Source organism: Pongo pygmaeus, chromosome 16 (genome assembly GCF_028885625.2).
Source record: "Pongo pygmaeus isolate AG05252 chromosome 16, NHGRI_mPonPyg2-v2.0_pri, whole genome shotgun sequence".
Taxonomy (NCBI): Eukaryota; Metazoa; Chordata; class Mammalia; order Primates; family Hominidae; genus Pongo; species Pongo pygmaeus.
In genome coordinates this window covers 80,435,944-80,452,495 of record NC_072389.2, presented here as the reverse complement: position 1 = coordinate 80,452,495, position 16,552 = coordinate 80,435,944, and the positions used below count along the sequence as shown (strand labels likewise).

At 56.2% G+C, this 16,552-nt stretch overlaps 2 protein-coding genes across 9 annotated transcripts in view; both read left to right on the top strand.

The window, feature by feature from the left end:
* The window catches only part of SCAMP2 (secretory carrier membrane protein 2), a 29,935-nt gene extending 21,492 nt beyond the window's left edge, over positions 1–8,443 (top strand). For all 3 annotated transcript variants that reach the window (XM_054452448.2, XM_054452446.2, XM_054452449.2), the window contains 5 exons: positions 23–151; positions 831–990; positions 2,757–2,858; positions 6,591–6,711; positions 6,967–8,443. In XM_054452448.2, coding sequence (XP_054308423.1) covers positions 23–151; positions 831–990; positions 2,757–2,858; positions 6,591–6,711; positions 6,967–7,101 — 647 coding nt within the window. In that variant the 3' untranslated portion in view covers positions 7,102–8,443. The remainder of the gene's footprint in view (positions 1–22; positions 152–830; positions 991–2,756; positions 2,859–6,590; positions 6,712–6,966) is intronic.
* Positions 8,444–8,992: 549 nt separating this feature from the next.
* On the top strand, positions 8,993–16,130 carry ULK3 (unc-51 like kinase 3). Of its 6 annotated transcripts, XM_054452441.2 has the most exons (17): positions 9,034–9,180; positions 9,511–9,646; positions 9,765–9,905; positions 9,991–10,111; positions 10,679–10,783; positions 11,551–11,694; positions 11,878–11,960; positions 12,488–12,643; positions 12,828–12,933; positions 13,147–13,187; positions 13,448–13,550; positions 13,689–13,753; positions 13,849–13,927; positions 14,001–14,041; positions 14,394–14,441; positions 14,815–14,881; positions 15,006–16,130. In XM_054452441.2, exons 2-17 carry the CDS (start codon positions 9,512–9,514, stop codon positions 15,020–15,022), a joined length of 1,452 nt encoding a protein of 483 aa, XP_054308416.1. In that variant the 5' UTR covers positions 9,034–9,180; position 9,511; the 3' UTR covers positions 15,023–16,130. The 6 variants fall into 6 exon arrangements, 5 of the variants coding, with proteins under 5 accessions (XP_063508837.1, XP_054308417.1, XP_054308416.1 ...); XM_063652767.1 differs by lacking the exon at positions 9,511–9,646 and having other exon boundaries at positions 8,993–9,180; positions 9,768–9,905; XM_054452442.2 differs by lacking the exon at positions 9,511–9,646 and having other exon boundaries at positions 8,997–9,180.
* The last annotated feature ends 422 nt before the right edge of the window (positions 16,131–16,552 follow it).

Here is a 16,552-nt window from a genome sequence, read left to right as displayed (position 1 = left end):
TCACTCTTTTTCCCCTACCCAGTGAGACAGAACAACTGGCCCCCCCTGCCCTCGTGGTGCCCTGTGAAGCCCTGCTTCTATCAAGATTTCTCCACAGAGATCCCTGCCGACTACCAGCGGATATGCAAGATGCTCTACTATCTGTGGATGTGTGAGTCCCACTCCTGCCTTCCAAGTGCAAGGGCGAATTGGGTGTGACTTGAGAGCCCCATCTTGGCCCTGGCTGCTCCTCCCTGGTATACAGGCTTTCAGCAGACTCCAGCCTTCCTCGGTGCCTGGGCTGGGTTGGGGAGATGCCTCTGCCCACAGGCTGCCCGCTGTCTGGAAACCTCCTTGAAAGGGGCAGTCCAGACCACAGATCAGGGAGGGTGGGACTAACTAGAGGCTTCCAAGTTCCTTCAGAGCTCACTGAACTAAAAGGCCCTCCTTAGGTGAAGGCCTTCCCTTCCCACAGGCCTGTGGACTCTGAGGGGTGAGGAAGAAGACTCCCCCTGCCACTCCGTCAGAGGTCATCCAGGGCCAGGAAAAAGCATTGCTAGGAGAAAGACTTCCTTCCCCAAGGGCCAGCCCTGGGGCTGCATCCTCCCTCCACACCCCTCAGATACCCGGGCTGTCCCATCACCTCTCAGGAACGTAGTTTGATCCCTGGTTTTGAGGTCCCAGAAAACCAGGATTTGGGAACTATCCCTGCCTAGGTAGAGAGCGGGCTCCTCTGTCTCAGCAGCTGCCTTCGCAGCATGAACCTCACCTCTCCTAGGGCGTGGCTGCCACATTGGAACCCCTCAGCCACCATGGCACAAGTCTTAACTCTGTCCTGTCCCCTTCCCCAGTGCATTCAGTGACTCTGTTTCTGAACCTGCTTGCCTGCCTGGCCTGGTTCTCGGGCAACAGCTCCAAGGGAGTGGACTTTGGCCTCTCCATCCTGTGGTTTCTGATCTTCACTCCTTGTGCCTTCCTTTGTTGGTACCGACCCATCTATAAGGCCTTTAGGTGAGTGAGGCCGGGGCAAGGGGTGAGACTTTATGGCTGGCATCCCAGGTAGCAGGCTAAGGGCTATAGGCCCTGGGACCCCATCCAAGTCTTAGAGCAGAATAGAATGTAGGGAAATCCACTTTCCCTACATTCTGTTCCTCTGTTCCCACCCAGAGCAGAGACTGGGGGCCCTGTTCCTCAGTTTCTGTACCTGAGGTCTGCTCTGGGCCCTGTCCTTGGACCAGGCACAGGAGACCTAGAGAAGGGACTTGCCATCCCACTGCTCCCAGTCTGGCTGATGCTGTTACTGGGAAGAGGGAGGGGATGCTCTTTGGGAACTCCCTTCTCAGGCTCTAAGGTGTGCTTCTCTGGTAGTGTCAGATGAGTGCTCTCCAGAGCTCTTTCTCCATGACTATTGATGCTTCCCAATAACTCAGAGTGCCAACACCTAAGCTAGATACTGGGAACATAGCTGGATACACCTTACAGACCCCCAGGGGTTCTGGAATTTTACCTCAGGGTTTATGCTTTCAGGGCTGGGAGCCCAGCAGGCCCTGGGAAGAGGGGTTAGGGTAGTGGCTGAACCATCCCTGTACCATTGGAGGCCCTGAACCCTCACTGTGATCTAGCTCTCAAGGACACAGAGATGGAAGTCCTCAGCTCGTGAGAGAGTTTTGTCTGGTGTCCCCTGTTTCCCAAATATTTTTTTCTTCCAGTCAGATGTACAGGTTTTGTTTTTTTCTCATTGTTCTTTGTTACCACGTATCCTCAAGTTCTATCGTTTTTGTCTTTTCGTTTTGAGAGGGAGTATCGCTCTGTTGCCCAGGCTCGAGTGCAATGATGGGATCTTGGCTCACTGCAACCTCCTCCTCCTGGGTTCAAGTGATTCTCCTGCCTCAGCCTCCAGAGTAGCTGGGCTTACAGGCACACACAATCACACCTGGCTAATTTTTATATTTTTAGTAGCGATAGGGTTTCCCCATGTTGGCCAGGCTGGTCTTGAACTTGTGACCTCAAGTGATCCACCTGTCTTGGCCTCCCAAAGTGCTGGGATTACGGGCATGAACCACCGTGCCCGGACTGTTTTGTTTTTTTGAGACAGAATCTCACTCTGTCACCCAGGCTGGAGTGCAATGGCGCAGTCTCGGCTCACTGCAACCTCCGCCTCCCAGGTTCAAGTGAGTCTCCTGTCTCAGCCTCCCAAGTAGCTGGGATTACAGGCGCATACCACCACGCCCAGCTAATTTTTGTGTTTTTAGTAGAGACAGGGTTTTGCCATGTTGGCTAGGCTGGTCTCAAATTCTTGGCCTCATACAGTTTTATTATTAAGAGATTTACACCTTTGGCTTAGTTTTTCTTGCCTGTTATGAAACGCAAGTACTCCAGGAGATGGAGTGTTAGGTTCTTTATTTTTTATTTACTTATTTTTCTGAGACAGAGTCTTACTCTCACCCAGGCTGGAGTGCAGTGGCGTGATCTTGGCTCACTGCAGGAGTGTTAGGCTCTTTATGTTGTCCTTTGGGGGAGCAACTTTATCAGCTCTTTGAGGAAGAGGTCAAGCACTGACCCCTTAAATTGGAAGGCAGTGAAAGGCAAGCTCTTCTTGATTATGGTGGGGGGTGTGTGTGTGTCCTTATGGATGGTGTGGCTGGGCTCCTGGAGCTCTGTCTCTTGCCCATGCTGCCTCCTGGCTCCTAGTGAGGAGGGATGTCACACCAAGTAAGGATGCTGAGGAACACAGCCCAAGCCCTCTTGTGACTTCTCATTTCCCTATCTCTCCACAGGTCCGACAACTCTTTCAGCTTCTTTGTGTTCTTCTTTGTGTTTTTTTGTCAAATAGGGATCTACATCATCCAGTTGGTTGGCATCCCTGGCCTGGGGGACAGGTGAGACCTGGGTATCACAGAGGGAATTAGGCTTTGGATATGGGACTCAGCCTCTCTTGCCCTGTTTTCTAGCTCCCACAGAGCCCCGGCAGTGCCCTGCTTTTCCCATGGCGGGGAGTGGGTGAGTGGGCCAGCTCGGATCTGCTTTGGGCCTTCTCTCCAGTTCTTCATCAGTAGCCACTCACTTTTTTTTTTTCTCCTTGATACTAAAGGCATCAAAAGACACTCACTATTGGTCGGGTGCAGTGGCTCATGCCTGGAATCCCAGTACTTTGGGAGGCCGAGGCAGGCAGATTGCTCAAGCCCAGGAGTTCGAGACAGCCTAGGAAACACAGGAAGACCTTGTCTCTACCAAAAATAAAAAAAATTAGCCTGGTGCAGTGGCATGCACCTATAGTCCCAGGTACTTGGGAGGCTAAAGCAGGAGGATCACTTGAGCCCAGGAGGTTGAGGCTGCAGTGAGCTGTGATTGCACCACTGGACGCCAGCCGGGGTGACAGAGTGAGATCCTGTATCAAAAAAAAAAAAAGACACTATCTTTCCTTGCTCTCCACTTTCCAGGGTGTTGTGGGTGAACTTGGCTTTACTCTTTAGGCTACCATGACAGTGTCCTGCACTGGATTGCAGCCTCTTCCTTTTCTCCTGCCACACCCTCCTGGAAGCTGATGGATGCCTAGGCCTTTGCAGACTCTGAGCTGCGACTTTTTCCAGATGCCTTGTAACTTAAGGAGACGGGTCCCTCACCTCCCCTGGACAGGCTTCTTCTGGCCGCCCTCTTTGGGCATACGGCTGGTTTGAGTTTCCAGGGTACCTCAGTCCTCAGCTCAAAATTAATCTCAAAAGAAAAGCTGATGGCTGATGTTTTCCTTTCTGCCCCAGGGCACAGGGAGCATTGCAGAAAGGTCAGACTGGCACTTGGCTGACAGCCTGAGCCTGGAAGGGTGGTGCTATTTTGGTCCCCTCCCTCTGGCAGAGCTGGCAAGTCCAGAGCAGTGGGGAGAGAAAGGTTGCCTCCCCTTGCCCTCCAAACAAGGGCACACTGCCCTCCCACCACCCCTCATGCTTCTTGCCCTGCTGTTGTTAATCTGGTCCCTTTCGACCAGTGACCCAATTTCATTACTCATTACCTAAGTAAGACCCTGCTAGAAAAACTGTGATTCATGACTGCCGTTTGCACCTGTACTGGGCATCAGAAGGCTTGAGTTGGCTGGGTGCAGTGGCTCACGCCTGTAATCCCAGCACTTTGGGAGGCCAAGGCAGGTGGATCGCTTAAGGTCAGGAGTTCGAGACCAGTCTGGCCACCATGGCAAACCCTTGTCTCTACAAAAAATACAAAAAAATTTAGCTGGGTGTTTTGGTGGGCACCTGTAATCCCAGATGCTCTGGAGGCTGAGACAGAAGAATCGCTTGAACCTGGGAGGTGGAGGTTGCAGTGAGCCAAGATTGTGCCACTGTACTCTAGCCTGGGCGACAGAGTGAGACTCTCTCTCAAAAAAAAAAAAGTGTTGCTCTGTCACCCAGGCTGGAGTGCAGTGGCAAAATTATAGCTCACTATAACCTTGACCTCCTAGGTTCAAGTGATCCTCCTGCCCCAGCCTCCTGAGTAGCTAGGACTACAGGCATGCACAACCATGCCTGGCTAATTTTTAAAATTTTTTGTTGAGATGGGGTCTTGCTATGTTGCCCAAGTTGGTCTCAAATTCTGGCCTGAAGTGATTCTCCTGCCTTGTCCCCCCAAAGTGCTGAGATTACAGGCATGAGCCACCATGCCTGGCCTACGTTAATTTTTGTATATGGTTGAAATAAGTATTTAACTTCATTGTTCTGTATGTAGATATCGTTGTTCCAGTACCATTTGTTGAAGAGATTATTCTTTCTCTTTGAATGGTTTTGGCGCCCTTGTCAAAAATTAATTGACCGGCTGGGCGCGGTGGCTCACACCTGTAATCCCAGCACTTCGGGAGGCCAAGGTGGGTGGATCACCTGAGGTCAGGAAGGAGTTTGAGACCAGCCTGGCCAACATGGCAAAACCTCGTTTCTAGAAAGAGTACAAAAATTGGCCAGGCGCATTGGTAGGTGCCTATAATCCCAGCTACTCGGGAGGCTGAGGCAGAAGAATCACTTGAACCCGGGAGGCGGAGGTTGCAGTGAGCCGAGATCACGCCACTGTTCTCCAGCCTGGGCTACAGAGCAAGACTCAATCTCAAAAAAAAAAAAAAGAAAAAAAGAAAAATTAACTGACAATAGGTGTATGGGTTTATTTCTGGAATCTCAGTTCTATTCCATTGATCTATTGATCTATATGTCTATGTTTATGCCAGTCCTACACTATTTTAGTGACTGTAGCTTTGTAGTAAGTTTTGATGTCAAGAAATATGAGGATATCCCTTTTACAGATGAGGACATGGGGCTCAGACAGGTGACAGCAAGTTGGCCAGTGATCCTCCTTCCCAGAAGGTGGGTCCTCAGGAGTGAGCAGCCACGCTTTCCATACTCCCCACCCCCAAAGCAGCAGAAAAAGGCCTGGCCCAGTGCTACCTTTTTAATTAATTAACTAATTTATTTATTTATTTTTTGAGATGGAGTCTCTGTTGCCCAGACTGGAGTGCAGTGGCGCGATCTCTGCTCACTGCAAGCTCCACCTCCCAGGTTCACACCATTCTCCTGCCTCAGCCTCCAGAGTAACTGGGACTATGTAGGCGCCTGCCACCACGCCTGGCTCATTTTTTGTATTTTTACTAGAGATGGGGTTTCACTGTGTTAGTCAGGATGGTCTCGATCTCCTGAACTCGTGATCCGCCCATCTTGGCCTCCCAAAGTGCTGGGATTACAGGCGTGAGCCACTGTGCCCAGCCCTTTTTTTTTTTCTTTATTTTTTTGAGACAGGGTCTCACTCTGTTGCTCAGGCTAGAGTGCCGTGGTGTGATCACAGCTCGCTGCAGCCTTGAACCTCACAGGCTCAAGTGAAGTGATCCTCCCACCTCAGCATCCCAAGTAGCTGGGAGCACAGGCATATATGACCACAGCCAGCTAATTTTTTTTTTTTTGAGTTGAGACTCGCCCTGTCACCCAGGCTGGAGTACAATGGCATGATCTCGGCTCACTGCAGCCTGCACCTTCCAGGTTCAAGTGATTCTCCTGCCTCAGTCTCCCGAGTAGCTGGGATTGCAGGCATGTGCAACCACATGCAGCTAATTTTTGTATTTTTAGTAGAGACAAGGTTTCACCATGTTGGCCAGGCTGGTCTCAAACTCCTGACCTCAAGTGATCCGCCTTCCTCGGCCTCCCAAAGTGCTGGGATTACAGGCACGAACCTGGCCTTTTTTTATTTTTTATGGAGACAGGGCCTCCCTCTGTTGCCCAGGTTGGTCTTGAACTCTTGGGCTCAAGCGATCCTCCCGCCTCAGCCTCCCAAAGTGCTGGGATTACAGGTGAGAGCCATAGCACCCACCCCAGTGCTACTTCTGACTCTGTGAAGGCAGCAACCACATCCTCCCTTTCAGACCTCACATAACCAGAAGATTCTTGTGAATGGGGTAGTGTGGGCCTGTCAGCCTTCACGGAGGTCTGGTCTCACAGGCCAAGGGCTTCTGGCTCATAGGGCTCCCTGTGCTGTGGGGAGATGCCAAGGTGATGGTCAGGACACAGCGGCCACTTGGAGAAGAGCCCCTTATGCTGACTCTTGGAGTCCACTCCCACTTTGCTCCCTCTGGCCTCTTCTTCCCTTTATAGCGGTTGGATTGCAGCCCTGTCTACACTGGATAATCAGTCCCTGGCCATATCAGTCATCATGATGGTGGTGGCTGGCTTCTTCACCCTCTGTGCTGTGCTCTCAGTCTTCCTCCTGCAGCGGGTGAGTGGTGTGGGCAGGGCTGACAGCAAATGGGAGGAAGCAGGCAACTGTTTCCTGCCCTTGCCACGAGATGTTTTTCACCACTGCAGTTGGGCCTCCTAGGCCCCCAAAGGTCCAGTACCTTTCTCCAGGGATCTGGGTGGGGGGTCAGGCAGTGCCGGGCTTCTGGTGACCCCTTTGGGAGTATAACCTCGATGGCTGGCTTCCTGGTGGGCCCAAAGGGCAGGCTTCTCTCACCCCACCCCTCTTCGCCAGGTGCACTCCCTCTACCGCCGGACAGGGGCCAGCTTCCAGCAGGCCCAGGAGGAGTTTTCCCAGGGCATCTTCAGCAGCAGAACCTTCCACAGAGCTGCTTCATCTGCTGCCCAAGGAGCCTTCCAGGGGAATTAGTCCTTCTCTCTCTCTTCTCTCCCCCTCAGCCTTTCTCTCACCTGCCTTCTGAGCTGCACTTTCCGTGGGTGCCTTATGTGGTGGTGGTTGTGCCCAGCACAGACCTGGCAGGGTTCTTGCCGTGGCTCTTCCTCCTCCCTCAGCGACCAGCTCTCCCTGGAACGGGAGGGACAGGAACTTTTTTCCCCCTCTATGTACAAAAAAAACAAAGCTCTCTTTCCTTCTCTGGTGATGGTTTGGTAGGATTCTTTTGTCTCTGGAAGCAGTGGGACTGAAGTTCCCTTCGTCCTGTGCACACACAGACACCCCCACACAGTTGGGATCACAGGCTGACCTGGGCCCACCCCAGCTGGAGTTTTCTACCAGGGTCCTGGGCCTTGACTCCCCCACCCTGCAGGCCTGGCCTGAATCTGGCTTCTCAGACACAGCCCAGCCCTTCCTGCCCGGGCTGGGAAAAAGCCTCTCACAGGTTCTGGTGGACAGATCTGTTCCCCAGGTCACTCCAGTGGTCTCCAGGCTTCCAGAGAAGGCTGGTTGCCTCAAGCTCTTCTCTGCCTCATAAACGGATCCAGAGAAGGCCGGTTGCCTTAAGCTCTTTCCTGCCTCGTGTTCCTCAGAAACGGATTCATAGCCCTTTCGCCCCCTGCACCCTCCTGCAGGGGATGGCACTTTGAGCCCTCTGGAGCCCTCCCTTGCTGAGCCTTACTCTCTTCAGACTTTCTGAATGTGCAATGTCGTTGGTTGGGATTTGGGGACTGGAAGGGACCAAGGACACTGATCCCAAGCTGTCCTGCCCAGCGTCTTCTAGGAGGGTGGGGTCTGCCTGTCCTGGTGTGGTTGGTTTGGCCTTGTTTGCTGTGACTTCTCCCCCCCCCCACCGAGGGACGGCTGCCTTTGTCTCTGCCTCAGATGCCACCTGCCCCGCCCATGCTCCCCATCAGCAGCATCCAGACTTTCAGGAAGGGCAGGGCCAGCCAGTCCAGAACCGCATCCCTCAGCGGGGACTGATGAGCCATCTCTCGGAGGGCCCCCTAATACCCAGTGGAGACTGGCTCACACCCCGGGGGGTGTGTCACTGTGATGGACACCTAGGAGTCCACCCTTAAAACCAGCACCCTGTCCCTCGAGGCTGCCGAGTGGGTGTGGGGACTGGGGGGCCTTCCCACAAAACTAGCCTCCAGCTCTGGGCCCGAGGCAGCCGCAGGCCCCAGCCACTGAATGATACTGGCAGCGGCTGGGGTTTTATAAACTCCTTTCTGGTATTTTTTCCCCTCTATGTACAAATGTATATGTTACGTCTCAATTTTTGTGCTTAAATAAAAATAAAAACATTTTCAGACAACACTGGTCCACATGTCTGGTGGACTTGGGAGGATGGGGCAAGCCCACAGGATTAAGGGCTGGGCGCTGCTGCTAAGATTGGAGAGGGAGGACAGTCAAGACGCAATAAATAGGTCGTCAAGGCCCTTCCTCAGAAAAGTGAAAAGCAGCTGGGAGGCCTGGGAAGCCAACGCGGCCTCTTCCAAAGGCGCCTTCTCGTGCCAGTAGCTCTCCTTTCAGAGCTGCGGGTCCTGGGGAGGGGCCCTGGGAGCCTCCCGGACGCCGTCGCCCCAACACACGCCCGCTCCGCCGGGCTCCGCCGCCCGCGCCCTCACGTGGGCGATCTCTAGACGCCTCTGCGCCCCCTGGGAGTCCCCGGAGACCACGCCGGCCGTCCTCTGTTAACTTCTAGGCTCGCGGGGCCTCCGTGTCCCCACGTGGGCCCTGCAGGAACTGGCGGGGCGCGTGACCCGGCGAGGCCCGGGGACAGGGGAGGGGCGCCGGGAGCGGGGCGGATCCGCGTCCCCGATGCGCGCTGCATTTCCGGCGGGCGGCGCTGGGGGCAGCGTGGAGCCGCCCCGTGCTCGGCCCACCCCCCAACCCGCCGGAACCGCCGCCCGCAGAGAGGAAGCGCCTGCGCGGGCGCAGGCGGCCGGGATGGCGGGGCCCGGCTGGGGTCCCCCGCGCCTGGACGGCTTCATCCTCACCGAGCGCCTGGGCAGCGGCACGTACGCCACGGTGTACAAGGCCTACGCCAAGGTGGGTGCCGGCCGGTGGCCCCGTGCCCCCCCGAGCTAGCCCGGCTAGTGCCGGCCGGGGAGACTCCCAGAGGTTAGCGACAGTGTGGGAATAGTTAGGGGCGGGAGGCCAGCCTCACCCCAGCCTGACCCTCGGCGGAGGTTGGAGCCGACCGCCACGCTTAGGTCTTAAAGAGCACACCTGCACCCACCTGCAGGGTCAGTGGCTGAAGAACAGGCTCAAAACAGGTTACCTGGTGGGCTGGGAGGAGTCTGGGACTGGAGCCAGTTAGGAGGCAGAGTGGGCGGTTCTAGAACCCTGAGTGACATGCCTCTGCCGGGAGCACTCCAGAATGCAAAGAAATGGATCATCTAGCCGAGGGTTGGAGAAGACCAGGCTGAGGCTGTGTCGGGAAGCCAGGATTCCAGAATCAGCATTCCTCACTGGCCTCACAAGGGAAAGCTGGGAAGCCCGGTGCTGGTGTGCAGTAGGTAGACCCGGGGAGGGGCGGGGTCGGGGAACAGAGGGTACCAGATAGAGCCTTTCCAGTCAGACAAGGGTCCTGGCCCCCTCAAGGCAGAGTCCCCAAATCTCCTGTCCCGCAGAAGGACACTCGTGAGGTGGTAGCCATAAAGTGTGTAGCCAAGAAAAGTCTGAACAAGGCATCGGTGGAGAACCTCCTCACGGAGATTGAGATCCTCAAGGGCATTCGACATCCCCACATTGTGCAGCTGAAAGACTTTCAGGTGTGAGCCTGGGGCGGGGCCCGCTGCCAAAGGGAGCTGGAGAAGGGACACTCTCTTCAGGCCGCCTCTCTACCTCTAAACACAGTGGGACAGTGACAATATCTACCTCATCATGGAGTTTTGCGCAGGGGGCGACCTGTCTCGCTTCATCCATACCCGCAGGATTCTGCCTGAGAAGGTGGCGCGTGTCTTCATGCAGCAGTTAGGTAAAGGCCTGTGACCCCAGACTGACACTCCGTCCCTTGTTCTCTGCCCCACACCGTCCCACCCCTCCCCTAGGCTTAGAGCCTTGGCACGCATTGCAGCTGCCTCCTGCACAGCCTGAAATTTTAGAGTCCTGTTTATCTCATACACTCAACCCTTGCTCAAGGACGCTGTGGGAGAGATGCGGGAGTAACCCCCGTCTGTGGGGTGTTCAGGCTTCCATACACAGAACATAATATAAGGACCTTGTAGAACATTCCAGAGTCCTGTAGGTAGGACTCAAGTGCTGTGCCAAGGAAAAGAGCAGGATCTCAAGGGCTGGGGCATCCAGAGAAGCTTCTGAGAGGCGGGGAGACTTGTGAAGGGGCAGAGGGAAGGAGGGTGGGCACTCGAGTGGGGTGGCAAACTCCTAGAAGTGGTGTGATCTTGGTGCTTATATGGAAAACATTAGACCAGCCAGGCAGGAACTGGGGTTGTGCAGGCTTGAGGAGGCAGATGTGAGCCGGGGAGGCGAGAGGCAGGTGGGAATGGGCTCTGAACTGTCTCTCTTCGTGGGTCCCACTCCTCAGCTAGCGCCCTGCAATTCCTGCATGAACGGAGTATCTCTCACCTGGATCTGAAGCCACAGAACATTCTACTGAGCTCCTTGGAGAAGCCCCACCTAAAACTGGCAGGTCTGTGTCTGAAACAGCAGGGATGAGGTTTGGAGAGTGCAGAGGCCTCCCTCTGCTTGGGCTCACTCAGCAGCCCTGGTTCTTAGGGAGCCCTCTATAGAGTCCTCAAAGAGTGACAGGCTGTGAAGTCTGGGGTTGGGCCCTGTCATCAAAAGGTGGAACCTTTCTCAGGCTACCCATGCTCAAGTCCAGCAGCATAATGGGTGGAGTTAGGGCTCAGTCTGTGGCCAGAGTTGGGACTCACTGTGTGTCCAGGTTTAGGGGTCAGTCTGGGAACAGTGCCAGGGTTCAGTGTGTGACCAGCATCAGGGATCCCTTTGTGGGCAGGGACAGGACTTGGTCTGTCATCAGAATTGGGGCTCAAGTCTGTGACTCCATCTGTGACCACATAGGAGGGTGTGTGGCGGGGGAGTAGGAGGTGGTGACCCTTGATAAGATTTGGATAATAATTGACACTGGAAGCCAGAGACTGTGATAGAACCTAAGCCTGGGGGGACAGTGAGAGGGTGGGGGCTTACGCATGTAGCTGGTGTGATCAGGTGGGCTTCCTAGGAAAAGGTGCCCAAGGCAGCTGTGCAGGATGGGTAGGTTTTATACCCCAGAGACAGATATAGGAGGGTGTTCCAGCCTAATGATGAGCAGAGGCTTGGAAATAGGGTTGATGCTGGCGGGTCTGGAGGGTGGAGAGGAGCCTGGGGTGAGGCTTTACAAGCCAGGAGCTGAAGCAACTGGAATTCAAGCCCTGCTGCCTCGCCTCTTGCCTGCAGACTTTGGTTTCGCACAACACATGTCCCCGTGGGATGAGAAGCACGTGCTCCGTGGCTCCCCCCTCTACATGGCCCCCGAGATGGTGTGCCAGCGGCAGTATGACGCCCGCGTGGACCTCTGGTCCGTGGGGGTCATCCTGTATGGTGAGACCTCTTTTCCCTGCTTTTCACCCTGAGGCCTACACTGTTTCCTCAGGCAAGGCCTCTCTAGGCCACTTCTGAAGGGTTCTGATGAAAACTGACTGCTGGCCCAGGGCCCCTGCTGAGGGGCGTCAGGCCAGGCTTGACCCATTCCCTCCCAGCCTTCGCTCTGCCTCCCTTCCACAGAAGCCCTCTTCGGGCAGCCCCCCTTTGCCTCCAGGTCGTTCTCGGAGCTGGAAGAGAAGATCCGTAGCAACCGGGTCATTGAGGTGGGTCTAGCAGGGCCTTAGTGACCATTGGAGTTGCAGAGGGAGTCAGGGCCCTGAGGGTTTAGACCTCGCTCTGACCTGCAGAGACTGGAGTATGGGCTACAGGCTGCCTTTGTGATGGAGGGGCATGCTCTAGGCTGGAAGTCGAGGTGCCAGGCTGTCCCAGGGCCTCAGGTCAGCCCACAGCAGGCAGCACAGTGCCCATTTTGCAGGCCCTTGTGGGGAGAATGCAAAGCAGAGCCAGGCCCAGCCTTCCCAGGAGCATAGTCCAGGGAGGGAAATAAGGACCCAGAAACACGATTCTAGCTCAGCTCAGGGCTCCGGCGAGGGTGCACCGGGAGCTCAGGGATGGAGGCCTGGCTCCCCACTGGCTCCATCATCTTGACCCATCCTGTTCCTCCTCGGTCTCAGGTTCCCCACCTGTCCAACGCGTACCTCTTGGGTTCCTCGCAGACCCCTGGGCTAGGGGTAGGGGTGGAGGGGCTGGAGCCCAGTGTGATCTGTCCCTGCCGTTCCCTTCCCTGCAGCTCCCCTTGCGGCCCCTGCTCTCCCGAGACTGCCGGGACCTACTGCAGCGGCTCCTGGAGCGGGACCCCAGCCGTCGCATCTCCTTCCAGGACTTCTTTGCGCACCCCTGGGTGGACCTGGAGCACATGCCCAGTGGGGAGAGTCTGGGGCGAGCAGTGAGCAGACGGCTGGGGCTGGGGTGGGCTGAGGGTGGGCTGGAGGTCTCGTTGCCCCCGTTGGTGGTGAATTGGTGACTCACCCAACAGAGACAGAGGGCAGGCTCAGGGGAGCTGATCTCCCATCTTGGTGAGCGTGGGAGGGTAGGGAGGTGGACCTGACCCCTGATCTGCCCATCCCCAGACCGCCCTGGTGGTGCAGGCTGTGAAGAAAGACCAGGAGGGGGATGCAGCAGCCGCCTTATCACTCTACTGCAAGGCTCTGGACTTCTTCGTACCTGCCCTGCACTGTGAGTCCCAGGCCATGCCTGAAGCCCGTGGGTGCGGCAGGGATGGGAGTCATCTGTGGCTGCAGTAGGTGGATTCCAGAAGTTCTCTATCTAGAATTTTGTAGGCGATAAAGCAGAGCGTAAACCTGGAATATTGTGTTTTGAGGGATTTCAGAGGGTTCATTGTGGGGCAGGGGTTCTCCCAGACTCCTCATATGACCTCACTTTCTGCAGATGAAGTGGATGCCCAGCGGAAGGAGGCAATTAAGGCAAAGGTGGGTGAGAGTCCCCATGAGGAAGTGGGGGGCAGGGGGTAAGGCTCGGAGATCTCAGGGGGCCCTGGGGAATGGCTCTCTTAGAATTGGAACTTCTCTTGCAACACAGAGCTGGGAATGGGTCAGGCCAGCCTCCTTTGCCCCCTGACATGTTTATAGCTTGAGGCAGTCACTAACAATGCAGAGAGAGAACTTGGAGGTGGGTTCTGGCAAGGGTAGCAGGTGAGACAGCCCTTCCTCAGGCCCTTTCCCTGCTACAGGTGGGGCAGTACGTGTCCCGGGCCGAGGAGCTCAAGGCCATCGTCTCCTCTTCCAATCAGGCCCTGCTGAGGCAGGGGACCTCCGCCCGAGACCTGCTCAGAGGTAGACTCTGGTTTCTGGCTGACCCCAGTGCCCCCAGCAAACCTCCCCACAGCCTGAGGGGGAGGCGGGTGGGGAGAGGCATCCTGCAGCGAACAGGCAGGTTGCTTCCCTCACCCTGAGCCTTTCCCCTCATCTCAGAGATGGCCCGGGACAAGCCACGCCTCCTAGCTGCCCTGGAAGTGGCTTCAGCTGCCATGGCCAAGGTTTGTGCCAGTGGGAGGGGTCCAGGTGGGTCAGGGCAGGGTGGGGAGATACCCAGGCCATGACCCTAAGCAGCCTGGTGTCCTTGTGGCTGCAGGAGGAGGCCGCTGGCGGGGAGCAGGATGCCCTGGACCTGTACCAGCACAGCCTGGGGGAGCTGCTGCTGCTGCTGGCAGGTGAGGGCCCCCATTTCTGCCCCCCACAGGGCCCCTGGCCGCCCTGCCCTCACCACACGCCCTCTCTTTACAGCGGAGCCCCCGGGCCGGAGGCGGGAGCTGCTTCACACTGAGGTGCCCACTGAGCTTGAGAGGGTTGGGGGGCTTCCTCTTCCCCTTTCTCTGCTCTTACCTGTGGAGACCTCTTTGGGTTCCCTCTGGAATGTCCCACTCTCAGGGTGTTCCAAGTCTGGAAGTCAAACCATAGGGCTGGGGTGCTCAGACAGGGCAGTGGGGGATCTGGGAACCCAGTAGCAAAAAGTCTGGGAAGGCTTCCTGGAGGAAGGAGCAGATAAGAGATTCAGGAGGCAAGTTGTTCTGATGGGGCAGAGGGTTCTGGAGAGCATCAGGGGTGAGGAGGAGTTCCCTTTGAAACCCAGCCCCCGCCACTCTCCCCCACACCCAAGGGCGTATCTTTCCTTGGCAGGTTCAGAACCTCATGGCCCGAGCTGAATACCTGAAGGAGCAGGCCAAGGTGGACACATGGGGGCCACGCTGGGGCTAGGGTCTGTGGGTTCTGTTGCTCTCTGCTTGTGGCTGTCGTCCCCACTCTGCTGGTGTATGTCTGCTCTCCCGCCTCCTCTGCAGGCCTCCCTGTCCCTGTATCTGCCCTTCACTCTCTCTCTTGCTCAGCACTGTGCGCTGTGGCTCATGTCCCCGTCTTTCACTCTCTTACTTGCTCGGCACTGTGCGCTGTGGCTCGTGTCCCCGTCTTTCACTCTCTCACTTGCTCGGCACTGTGCGCTGTGGCTCGTGTCCCCGTCTTTCACTCTCTCACTTGCTCGGCACTGTGCGCTGTGGCTCGTGTGTCTGCCTCTCATCCCTTGTGCTGCCTTCACATCCCACAGATGAGGGAATCTCGCTGGGAAGCTGACACCCTGGACAAAGAGGGACTGTCGGAATCTGTTCGTAGCTGTGAGTCCTGCCCTGGGGTCGATCCTCCGTCCAAGGAGGGGTGAAGGCTGGGGGCCCTGGGTTCTGCTTCCCTTACCAAAGACCTGAGACTGACCCTCCCCCATTGTCCCCCTTCCCCACATAGCTTGCACCCTTCAGTGACCCTAGAAGAATGATTGGACAGACGTGAGCCATCTGGAGCAGAGGGACACTAACCCAGGCTGACGCCAAGAATGAAGTGGCCCACTGCAGCCCTGGCGAGCAGGCTTCTTAGATGGACAGAGCTGAGACCCCCACATCCCAGAGTCCCCAGCCTCCCTCAGGTTACTCTGCACCCCACAGATGGTTTGATGGCTGTGCTGTATACTGGAGGGGAGGGCAGGACTCTGGGAGAACAGCACTTCTTTCATGAGACCTTTGTTACTTGGTGGTTACTGGGTCCTGTGCCTGTCTGTTTTGGGGCATGCAGCCGTCTATCGTTTTTGGCTCCGAGAAGAGGGCAAGGGGCCTCTGCAGGGCACTTCTGTGCTTGCCCTCGCCCTGCCAGCAGGCAGCTGTGCCCCTGGCCTGCCCTTCCCGGGACCCCTTATTCCAACTTAGCTCCTCTTTGCACTGGAATGGGGCACTCCAACACCCCTCAGGGACCACCCTCCCCACAGTACGCACACGGCCCCACAGAACCCACCAGTCTTTCTGGGAACTCACACCTGCCCGCCATCTTGGTACTTTAAGTTAATCCTTCAAGCATGAAAGTTGTGTCTTTTGTGGTTTAAGAAGCCCATGCCTTGTTCCTGTCCTGGCCTAGGGAGCACTCAGGAGGGTTCCTTGGTCCTCATCTCTCCCACCTCCATTCCTCTTTGGGCCCCACACTAGCCACAGCGCAGGCCTTGTGCTGGAGTTTGAGCCTGGGACAGAGAGGGAGGCTTGGAGACGGTCTGACCCAGTGCACTCCAGGCTACCCACTTCTAGGCCTGCTCTGCCACTGTGGAGCCCTGGGCAAGCCCCTTCCCCTTTCTGGGCCTGGGTCTCCCCATCTCTTCAATGGGGCTGATACCTTCACAGCCCACAGCATGGGCACTTATGAGGACAAAGGAATTTAACCTGGAAAAGAATGTATTTGAGAATTTCTTTTAAATAATCAGCGGGTGTTGGTGATTTCTAGCCCTTCTGCCCTTAAATGCTTCCTTGGGCAAGAGTTGTCTGTCCTCCCTGCAGGAGGCTGAGTGTGAAGAGTATCATTCATTGTTTCTCTATTAAATTATTTTCTCTATTTGCGCATCTCTTCTTGCCTTAAGAACAACAGGAGAGGTGGCCGCTGCCCACAGGCTAGGGCAAGAAGGACTGCAACAAAAGCTGGGGAAGCTGAGGTAGGGCCGGAGAGGTCGCAAGGTGGAGGGGAATGCTGAGAATGATAGCCACACTGCCCTCAGCCCCCAGGGATCCAGGAGAAGGGCTGACCAGGGTCATTCTTGCCCACACCCAGGCGATCGGTGGGGAGAGGAGCGCAGGCCTGGGAGCTGGGAAGGCTCAGCTCCAGGAGTGCAATCTTCCACAATGCTCTGCCCTCCACACCGCACACTGTCTCACCCCAGACAGGATCTCTTGGCTTCCTTCCCTCCCTTACCGTGGGCCACTGAGGGAGCAGTGAGCTGGACTGGGGGAAAGGGCATGTTTTGAGGTATCATGCTCACA